Source organism: Podarcis tiliguerta (genome assembly GCF_965153285.1).
Source record: "Podarcis tiliguerta genome assembly, chromosome: 4".
NCBI lineage: Eukaryota > Metazoa > Chordata > Lepidosauria > Squamata > Lacertidae > Podarcis > Podarcis tiliguerta.
Window position 1 is genome coordinate 19,070,721 of NC_139537.1, and position 11,382 is coordinate 19,082,102.

General features: G+C 45.1%; 1 protein-coding gene across 1 annotated transcript; it reads right to left on the minus strand.

The window, feature by feature from the left end:
* Window positions 1–1,312: 1,312 nt before the first annotated feature.
* On the minus strand, window positions 1,313–7,970 carry LOC310675752 (collagenase 3-like). The gene is made up of 6 exons (XM_083436808.1): window positions 7,792–7,970; window positions 5,943–6,163; window positions 5,445–5,590; window positions 3,651–3,776; window positions 2,822–2,983; window positions 1,313–1,879 (listed from the first exon to the last, which is right to left on the minus strand). Exons 1-6 carry the CDS (start codon window positions 7,897–7,899, stop codon window positions 1,866–1,868), a joined length of 777 nt encoding a protein of 258 aa, XP_083292934.1. The 5' UTR covers window positions 7,900–7,970; the 3' UTR covers window positions 1,313–1,865.
* Window positions 7,971–11,382: the final 3,412 nt, after the last annotated feature.

Below are 11,382 nucleotides of genomic sequence, written 5' to 3' on the forward strand. Positions count from 1 at the left end.
TAGGTTGCTGGGAACTTCTGTTTGTGTATTCCTTTTGCTTTGTGCTTCCTGCTTTTGCTTGGACACGAAGGGGAGCAGACATGTTTTTCCTTTGTCCTGATGCTGAATAAAATGCTTGTAAATATGATCACTGCAGATGGTGACAGCAGTCACGAAATTAAAAGATGCCTGCTTCTTGGGAGAAATGCAATGAGAAACCTAGACAGCATCCTAAAAAGCAGAGACATCACCTTGCCAACAAAGGTCCGTATAGTTAAAGCTATGGTTTTCCCAGTAGTGATGTATGGAAGTGAGAGCTGGACCATCAAGAAGGCTGATCGCCGAAGAATGGATGCTTTTGAATTATGGTGCTGGAGGAGACTCTTGAGAGTCCCATGGACTGCAAGAAGATCAAACCTATCCATTCTGAAGGAAATTAGCCCTGAGTGCTCACTGGAAGGACAGATCTTGAAGCTGAGGCTCCAATACTTTGGCCACCTCATGAGAAGAGAAGACTCCCTGGAAAAGACCCTGATGTTGGGAAAGATTGAGGGCACAAGGAGAAGGGGACTACAGAGGATGAGATGGTTGGGCAGTGTTCTCAAAGCTACGAACATGAGTTTGACCAAACTGTGGGAGGCAGTGGAAGACATGAGTGCCTGGCGTGCTGTGGTCCATGGGGTCACAAAGAGTCGGACACGACTAAACGACTAAACAACAACAACAAATATGCTTACGTATGCCTCTGTCTGCCTTTCTGTTGCAAAGAGTTCTTATCTCTGCTGGCTTGCGTGCTCAGTCTCTAAAGGTTTCTGAGGCTTGACTCGCAGTTTTGATGCTGTTCCAAGAACCAGAGTTTGCCCGGCTGCCAGCCGGTGGGCTGGAGCCAGCTGGGACCAATTGTCCCCGTCTCCCAGGACGCATCCCAACAATTATTGGTAAAGGGCCTTCACAGTGGCTGGGCAACTACTGGCCAGAGGGCAGAATGTGGGTCTCCAGGCCTCTCTGTCTGGCCTGTGAAACTCTCTCCAGTCTTTGCTCCTCATTGGGCCAAATGGTTTTACATAACTGGAATATTTCCTTAAACTCCAATAATGCCTTTTGCTTATGGAGGATAAAATGGGATGAAGCTAGCCCAATAAAGTCTACATTCATTGCTCTGCCCACTGTTAGCTCTGGCCCCGCCCACCACTGGAATGTGGCCCTTGGAAGGTTCTCCAGAAGGAACTCTGGCCCTCTGCTTTGGTTCTGTTTTGTAAGCTGTACCACGAACTTGCTTGAATAGTGAGGTAGAAATTTCCGCAAACAATATTATGTAAATAAATAGCACAAATTTAAGATCTTTTGCTTTATTATTAAAAAGGGCTTTCCTGCCCTAAAACAAATGTGAACTAAACAAGGTGGAAATAGTTCATGGTGTTGAAACACGTAATTGGTTCGTCTGTTACAACCCAGTTTGTGGGTGGAACTGAACAGATAACTTAAAAAAAAACCAGCCTTGCTGTGTGTGTCAAAGTTGATCAGGCCTGAGACACACAGCACAATGTTTTCTTTGCAAAAGGTAACACAATGATATCAGGACAAGCAACCAGACCATAACCTGGAGTCTTCCTTTGCAAGCAAATACATAGATAAATAACCAGACAGAAAATGAAAGTTCAAAGCTTCATCACCTAATTAAGTATTGCAGATTTTAGGACTTTTTCTCCCTTGTAAAGGGAAGCCTTGGAAAAGGGGAATAGAGACTAGAGTGAAGAAATCCCCCTATATGTGAATATATCGTAAACATAAATGTCTCTAAGTTGGCCCTAGTGCTACTTCTTGTTAGGGTTGCCAAAGATGTTTAAAGATACAAGATGAATTTTATCCGTGATGCTTTGAGGGTTTCACTTTGGCAGTCCTGAGGAAGAAAAATAAGGATATTTAGAAGACAATAAATAAATTATACAATTAAGTTAAAATATCCAAGGAAATACTACCAGTATCTTCAGACAAAATTTGCTCAGTAAGGAAATATAGGTTTCCACCCTTATTTCTCATACATATCAATGAGGCTGTATAGATGTATAGGATTGCAGACTTACTATATTTTATGTTTGGTTTTAAGTCTTGTGGACACAATCATAAGACTTCTGTACGCAGTATGAAAAATTCCCCCTTTACCCTGTATTCAGTTTTGTGGTGTGTGGTACCAGTAAGTATACTACTACTGCTACTACTACTACTACTATTATTTCCATTATTATTAATAAATTTATTAATATTCTGGGTGGCTCCCAACAGAATATTAAAAACATAATAAAACCTCAAACATTAAAAACTTCCCTAAACAGGGCTGCCTTCAGATGCTTTCTAAAAGTTAGATAGTTGTTTATTTCTTTGACATCTGGTGGGAGGGCGTTCCACAAGGCGGGCGCCACTACCGAGGAGGCCCTCTGCCTGGTTCCCTGTAACCTCACTTCTCACAGGGAGGGAACCGCCAGAAGGCCCTCAGAGGAGGACCTCAGCGTCCGGGTTGAACGATGGGGGTGGAGACTAAGTGGCCCAACATGAGCAAGTGGGATTAGTGCCTCTTCCAATGATAATGTGCTAGCCAGTCATGCTCTCCAGCCAATACATTATTGCATGGTGTGCACTATATGCAACAATGGAAAGTTAGATGATGGTCAATTTCCATGGACCAAAAAGAACATCCGTATTCTTACATATCCTTACAGCTTTGCATAGATCTCCTTTGCTTGATGAGAGCCACTGAAATTAGCTTGAGGTTATAAGGTTGGGAGGGGAGTCCGATTAATATGGAATTAATTGTGGGAAACAAGATTATTCACAGGGAACTTACCGTATAATCTCTGAATCCTTTGCCTGTCGTTGTTTGGGAGGTTGAAGTTATTTGGGTTCACAAAGGAATAGGAAGGGAACATCAAAGAACCACGGACATTCGAATGGCTCAGTCCCAAGGAATGGCCAAATTCATGTGCAGCAACAAGGAATAGGTTGATCTCTAAAAGACAGAAGAAGAAAAACAGGGAAGGGAGTAAGGTGAGTGTCGAGTACGTATTCCAAGGGGATATATGGTGGCATGTGTCCACCTCCAGCCCACAGACACATTCCCCATGGCACATGTTGAAAAATGAAAACACTGCACATAGAAAACTGTCATAGGGACATAATAATAGCCTGCTGGATCAACCCAAAAACCTCATTTAATCTAGTATCCTGTTCTCACGGTGGCCAACCAGGAGGGAGCCCCATTCAGTTCAATGGAACCTACTTCTGGGGTAGCTATGACTAGGATTGAGTTGTTGGTTCTGATCCTCATATCAGAATTCACAGATAATGGTTTTCTGAATCATCCCTAGGGCCACTTAGAACTTGGAACACCCTCCCTAGAGGGGGGTGCCTGACTCCATCACTGCTCACTTTTGGACAAGCAGTGAAAATGGTATTATTCCCGCAGGCATTTTCAGGTTAAAACTTTTCTCAACTGACTTTTGTTGCTTCGCCTAATATTTTGCCATTGCTGTGCTTTTATCTCCATAAGGTTTATTTTATAACGATTTGATTGTTGCTTATGCTTTCAAGCTGCCTTGTTACACTGGGGGTTGGGAAAGACGGAACAGAAACGAAACCAACCAACCAACAGAAACGCTCAGCAGGAAATCGCTTACCTCTGTTGAATTCCGAAAAGCGCTCGCTGTCATCAAAATGAGCATCTCCCCCTATGCCTCGTCCAGGAAAATAGGCATGAGCCAACGTCCCTCCTCTTCCATCAAAAGGAGAACCGTCGCCATGGGCTGCATTTGAAAGGAAGTAACAGCTACTGTCAGCGCAAAACTTGCGGTTAGGTTAGCAGTCACAATACACTGACATTTTCCGCCTGCTCGTGTAGCCCCAATCACCCTGCGGCTATTTGGCTCTCCAAATGGCCATGTATGGACACCATATAGTTCCCCTCCTGATTGGTATTTCATTGTAGGTGTATTCTGCAGCATGTTCTTGTCACAATAACAAGGCATCAGTGGTGGATTCATTCAGCTTTATTAGTGGAAACTATACTGGACCCTGCTTAGTTTTGCAAATATACTAGCAGTTTTATTGCTGCACCACTAGGAGGATCTGAGATGCTGCCTAGCACCTTATGGTTGTCCAGAGGGGCTCTAGCACACACAACAAAAGCAGAACTAAACATTTGTAGTATGAAAAGGAAGTTATGGAGTATAGCATGGCAGGAAAGAAAGCAGAACGACCAACTCAAAACTTTTTCAGGTACAAACAGTCTTGAAAGCAGACTCAGGTGTGACCACACCAATAGCATCATGAGCACATATCATCATGAGCGCACATGAAAAAGGCTGTCTGCAGGCGCTCCATATCAGTGGCAGCAGTGGCGTCAGCGATTAAACCTTTGGATGAAATGCACTGTTCGTTGTGCTTCCACAACTCATGTTTCTAAAGAATTAGGAACGCCTGAGTAAAGGGAGTAACAGGACTAGACTGGGGAGAAGTCAACATGTCCTCCAGATGTCATTGGAAAGCAACTGCTGCCATCCCAGATCATTGATGCTGCTGAACGGGACTGATGGGTGTTGGAGTCTCACAACATTGGGACGGTCACAGGTCTAGGTGGTGGTAGTTGCTTTTTGCGGTGGCGGTTTTGGGATATATATATTTTGCCCCTCACCAACCCACTTCCTTTTTAAACAGAACTATACTGTCTCTAACTGAGCTAAAGGGACCCCTGACCATTAAGCCCAGTCGTGGGCGACTCTGGGGTTGCAGCGCTCATCTCACTTTACTGGCCAAGGGAGCCGGCGTTTGTCTGCAGACAGCGTCTGGGTCATGTGGCCAGCACTTCTGGCAAACCAGAGCAGCGCACGGAAACGCTGTTTACCTTCCCGCCAGAGCGGTACCTATTTATCTACTTGCACTTTGACGTGCTTTCAAACTGCTAGGTTGGCAGGAGCAGGGACCGAGCAATGGGAGCTCACCCCCTCCCTGGGATTTGAACCACCAACCTTCTGATCGGCAAGCCCTAGGCTCAGTGGTTTAGACCACAGCGCCACCCGCATCCCTCCTAACTGAGCTAGTTAGGGCTTACTTCTTTTCATAAGGACTGACAGGTCCGGATAGCACTAATGTTAAGGATAGGGCCGGGTCGACCATGCCTCAGGCTGAAACAATCAGCTCAGGTCTGAATGGTGCAGCAAGCATTTTTAAAGTATTAGCCCTAGTAGAGGCAGGGAGTACCATTGCAAAACATATTTGCCCCTGTTTATGGACAAAGGCTACTTAGAATTTGATCAGTGAAAGCATCTCCCCACCCCATGGTTAACTCAGAGGCGATTTTCTGATGACTGTTCCCGAGTAATGCTCCAGAAAAGGCCCCACGCACTCTATGTGTTAAATTTTTTTAAAATGTTCATGTTTTATTTGGGTAGTTCATAAATATAAACATCCCTTACCACCAGTTGCAAACCAGATTTCAATATCAGCAGGTCTGGAAGTTCTCCTGAACTGCAATGGGGTCACATCGCTCCACACCTTGAATGCCTTTGCTATTGCCTCATCCACCTTGGACCTCGGCATATCTGGGGTGTAGTTATTAATCCTGTGAGCAACAGGGAAAACCAAAATATTAGTATCCAGGAAATGTCACTTCTGATATGTTATGTACTGAAGTTCTCATCCTGGGCCAGCAGGGGGATACTGTAGATAGTTATACAAATAAGGGATCGAAAGTGACTTTCAGTGATTGGATAGTTTTAGAAAGTTGTTACAGTAACGTTGTACTGGAGCTCTATATAAGCAGGCTGACTGAACCCTTCAGTTCAGTTCTGTCCTGGCCTGTGAATAAACAAGAGCTGTTTGAAGAATCGCTGTGCCGTCTGATATGTTCACCCACAACTTAACATGATATTTCAAAGGGAGAGAAAGAGAGAGGAGACTTTAGCAGGGCTAACCTGTATGTCAGCAATGTCTTTCCCCATCTCACTGCAGATTTTTCTGAGATATCTGAGACTCCACACCGAGGCTGCTCCATTGTCGCCATCGTTTCTTGGTTCATTTTCCCAGTGACAGTCAAATGAAAGAAACTCTGCATTTGTCTGAGCTTCTCCTCTATGCTTTGACCGCCACTTTTAAGATGTGATGATGATGGTGGGAAGTACTTATCGAGATAAGCCTGTACCAGGAAGCAAGAAAGCCAAATTAAGAGCGCTTCGTCATGCATTTATTGCACCTTGCAAATGACATTTTACTGATGGTGTGATGGAGGCAGCTGGGCCAGACATTTGAGTTGCTTCTTTTCCTTCAGGAAAATGAAAGGTTTTCATCGGCAGAAAGGTGTAGGAAGTGATTTCTTTTGGCAATCTCCCTCCCTTCGCACCCTCTCTGGAAGGTCCTCTAACCCAGGATGATATGCACACCAACACATAAAATCCTACCTACAATACGGGGCAGTGTTATAAAGCACATTGTGTAGTGGCCTCCACCAATCATCTCAATAAACTCTGCGCCTTTCGAACGGTGATGGAAATATGATACTAAGGGGACCAATGGTACTTCCAATTGGATGGCATCCCACCATTGGGACAGCCTCGCATCACCTTGTAACAGGCAGTGCCCATCACTGGTACCACCAGAATGCCCTTCGCCACTGATCTTAAGCCTGAGCATTCAAGGAGATACGGGGCTCTACCAAATATTTGGGTCCATGACATTCAGGGGTTTTGTAGACCAGAGTAACACCCTCAGATCAGGTCCAGTAGCATAAAGGCAACTGGTATTATCAGAAGGATGCTGTCCCATTAAGGCAAATGGAGAGCTGCCCCACCAATCCCCAGGCTGCCCTTGCTCAATCTTCTGCCTCCTTATTTACAACCAGCTGTGGGGCTGCTCTGCCTGCCATTGGCTCTGGCTCCCCCCACTGTTGGTCTTGTGCCTTACCAGCCCCAATGGGCAGCAGCCACTGCTGGGTGTTACATGGCTCCACTTTGGGATACTGTACAGCAACCAGACTGCAGCATTATGCACCAGCTGCAGCTTCTGGGTCCCCTTTAAGAGCATTGCAGCAATCCAGTTGTGATCACCATGTTTGATTAATGTGTTTGTCTCATTTGCATATAAACTGGGGGGTGGGGGTGGGTGGGGTGGAGAGAGGAGTCCCATTTCAACATGAAAAGGGACTTATCGGTGAGAGGAGCTGAACTTTCTTCCCTTGCTTAACTCTTTTGTGCTCTGTTGGCCCTGCCACTTTGGTCCAAACTCTGCAAAAATGGCCTATTTGTTCGAATAATGTAATGACGATGATCATGGCAGGATCAGACCCCCACTATAAAACATACACATGTAGATGCATGGCTGCTGCAGTCACATCTAGGTTGACTGGAGTTTGGACAAATCAGACCACCACATCCTTTTCAATTAAAGTTTGTGGATGCAACCAATTCCATTGCAAATCTCAATTTCAGACTAGGACTGTGGACTGAAGGCAGCTGCTGTTGCTACCTTGCAGCAATTAAGTGGGTCTGGCCCTGGTCAGTGCCTGGATGGGAGATCATGTGAAAAAGTCCACTATACATTTATTTATTGAATTTACATCCCACCCTTCCTCCCCAAGGAGCCAAGGGCAGCAGCTTTATGTTCGGAGAGATGATGTACACCTAGAAGGAACAGGTCACGTGCTGCCCACAAACATTTACATCCCTCCTTCACAGCAACATAATACACGATTAAAAATAAAGCCTTCCCTACAATATAGTGTCAGGACAGCTAATATTTACTGCCGATAAAAGCTTTGACGTCACTTACCTCTACAAACTTCATATCCTCAACGCTCTGTGCTTCAGGGTCGTGAGCTATTGGGACAGCCAAGCTGTAGGGCAGAAAAAGTGCCACGCAGATCAGGGCGCCGTTCATTGTGGATCTTACTGACGGACCCGTATCAGAGGAGAAGATCTTCAGCCTGTGGTGTCTGCCAACAGCACATGGAACCTTTATATAGAGACATTGCACATCTGGTGGTAGCCGCCACTGACTCATGCCATGTTGTCACATTGTCTGTGGCTTTGGGAGTTTATGTCATACTTTTATTTTTTTTGGGGGGGGCGGAACATGAAGTGGTAACTCTCTAAAGGAACCCCCCCCCCGCTCCTCAAGTGTCAGTCTTACATAGGAAGCAACGTACCTTATTCCTCTTTATTGCGTTGTCAGCTGAAACCTCAGAGTAACAAGGAGACTTCCCATCTGCAGACAGTTTCTTTGCTAGAGAGATGGTCAGCTGAGGTTGTTTCTTCTTCTTCTTCTTCTCCTCCTTCTCCTTCCATCATCATCATCATCATTATACAACCATCTCAAAATAATGTTCTATAAAAACAGCAAAATAACAGCTGAAAACAGAAATATAATCAGAAATATATTTTAAAAAACTAGAACCAAACAAAACAAACAGTTGTGGCAAAGAGCCATATAGCCAACTGAAAAAGTCCATTGGGAGTGGGGTGGGGATGTCTTCACTCTTCACTTGGTTCTGGAAAGTGCAGATTGTGGGCACCTGCCACATACCCTCCAACATTTCTGCAATGAAAATAGGCATGTCTTATTCAATTATTCTCCTTTCTCCTGAGCCGTGTCCAGAAAGCGGTGTTGGGGGATGAGTGTTCAGACCCTGGGCTCTCACTTGTGGAGTGCCTCAGGGTTCCATCCTCTCCTGCATGCTTTTTAATATCTATATGAAGCCGTTGGGAGAGATCATCAGGGGGTTTGGGCTGGGTGTTCATCAGTATGCAGATGACACCCAGCTCTACCTCTTCTTTAAATCAGAACCAGTGAAGGCGGTGAAGGTCCTGTGTGAGTGCCTGGAGGCGGTTGGAGGGTGGATGGTGGCTAACAGACTGAGGTTGAATCCTGACAAGACAGAAGTACTGTTTTGGGGGGACAGGGGGCAGGCAGGTGTGGGGGATTCCCTGGTCCTGAATGGGGTAACTGTGCCCCTGAAGGACCAGGTGCGCAGCCTGGGAGTCATTTTGGACTCACAGCTGTCCATGGAGGCGCAGGTTAACTCTGTGTCCAGCGCAGCTGACTACCAGCTCCACCTGGTACGCAGGCTAAGACCCTACCTGCCCATGGACTGTCTCACCAGAGTGGTGCATGCTCTAGTTATCTCCTGCTTGGACTATTGCAATGTGCTCTATGTGAGGCTACCTTTGAAGGTGACCCGGAAACTACAACTAATCCAGAATGCAGCAGCTAGACTGGTGACTGGGAGTGGCCGCTAGGACCACATAACACCGGTTCTGAGAGATCTGCATTGGCTTCCAGTACGTTTCTGAGCACGATTCAAAGTGTTGGTGCTGACCTTTAAAGCCCCAAATGGCCTCGGTCCTGTATACCTGAAGGAGCACCTCCACCCCCATCATTCAGCCTGAGATCCAGCACCGAGGGCCTTCTGGCGGTTCCCTCATTGCGAGAAGTGAGGCTATATGGAACCAGACAGAGGGCCTTCTCAGTAGTGGCGCCCGCCCTGTGGAACTCCCTCCCATCAGATGTCAAAGAGATAAACAACTACCTGACATTCAGAAGACATCTTAAGGCAGCCCTCTCCAGGGAAGTTTTTAATATTTAACGTTGTGCTGTTTTTAACACTTGATTGGGAGCTGCCCAGAGTGGCTGGGGAAACTCAGCAAGATGGGCGGGGTATAAATAAATAAATTATTATTATTATTATTATTATTATTATTATTATTATTATTCTATTTATACGGCACCCATCTTACTGAGTTGCCCCAGCCACTCTGGGAGGCTTTCAACATATATAAAAACACAATAGAACATAAAACATTTAAGAAAACTTCCCTATACAGAGCTGCCTTCAGATGTCTTCTAGAGGTTGTATAGTTACTTATCTCATTGGCTTGGGGGTCAGATAACTCCATACCCTTCAATATTTCTCCGATGAAAATAGGGACATTCTAAGGAAAAGCAGGACATTCCAGGATCAAATGAGAAACCAAAATGGCTTCTGTAAATCTGGGGCTGTCCCTGGAAAACAGGGACACTTGGAAGGTCTGCTATCATCTCTTGATATTCTACAGAACAGGGGCAACCACACTAAAATCCGTGCTCTGAGTTATTGCAGAGTAGGTTTCTGAAATCTTTGGAACTTGCAAAAGAAACTCCCCTGCAGACTGCAGTGACCTATTGGGTATGTAGGGGGTAAGGCAGTCTCTCAAGTGACCTGATCCTGAGCTGTATAGGGCCTTATCTGTTGCCCACACCTTGAACTTAGCCTGGTGGCATATTGGCAGCCAGTGCAAATCTGTCAAACAGAGTGTCATGCTGGTAGTAGTTTCCTCATGCAAGCGATAAGAGCTAATGGGTGGGTGGGAGATCTTTGGTAATCTTTCCCTTGCGTTTGAATAAGACACCCACCAGAGCTTGTGGATGGAAATGTACCAGAACCTGCTTGTGGACTTCCTACAGGCACTCTGAGAACAGGACACTGAGCTGGGCTCCCCATTTTGTGGAAAAGCAATTTGTGAGTTGCTAATAGATCCGTGGTTCTCAAACTTGATAGAGACCTTTGAGGGAGACTTTATTCACCAAGTGTGAACAACAACAACAACAGATGCAGAACTCATCTGCTGCAATTTTGATGGCTACAGCCAGAATTGTTGATATTTTGAAAGATCAGTTTTGCCTGCCTCTCTGCTTCTGAGCTCAGATTTATTTCATGGTAAACTACTTTAAAATAAAGCAATGCCTGTCTTTGCCGGTTATGTACTGTTTGCTGATTTGGTTCTGTGCTCTTTCTGTATTCCTGGATTTTGTTCAATGGGTGGGATACTGTCAACCCATTAATTTGAGCCCACATTGGATTTTTATGAGATTATGTTTGCTTTCACCTGTTCCTGCTTTCGATCTGCCTTCAGTCCCTTTGTAGAAATAGTTAACTAACTAGATAAACTGACTAAATAAACTGTAGATGCAATCAAGTATAGGCAGTTTTGCAGCATGTAAAGCGATCGTGTTACTGTAAGGCACATCGCTGCATGTACAATTGGTTGCAAAACGTTGGAAGAAAATAGTGACAAACACAAACAACTTACACGCTTGTAAAAGGCTGGGGAAATTGAAGGGGTAGATGAGTCACTTTCTTCAACCGTTTTATTATTTATGGGACAAAAGCAAGGTTTTTTGAGAGCCCAACACAGGATAAATAATACCTCGGGTTAAGAACTTAATTCATTCTGGAGGTCCATTCTTAACCTGAAACTGTTCTTAACCTGAGGTACCACTTTAGCTAATGGGGCGTCCCGCTGCCGCGCGATTTCTGTTCTCATCCTGAAGCAAAGTTCTTAACCCGAGATACTATTTCTGGGTTATTGGAGTCTGTAACCTGAA

Excerpts from the sequence above, each read along its gene's own strand:
- LOC310675752 (XM_083436808.1), bottom strand. The coding sequence starts at position 7,899 with ATGAACGGCGCCCTGATCTGCGTGGCACTTTTTCTGCCCTACAGCTTG. Across the intron at positions 6,164-7,791 it reads AGGATATGAAGTTTGTAGAG|GCTTATCTCGATAAGTACTT; the intron begins GTAAGTGACGTC and ends TTCCTGGTACAG. Across the intron at positions 2,984-3,650 it reads CTTTTCGGAATTCAACAGAG|AGATCAACCTATTCCTTGTT; the intron begins GTAAGCGATTTC and ends TCTGTCTTTTAG.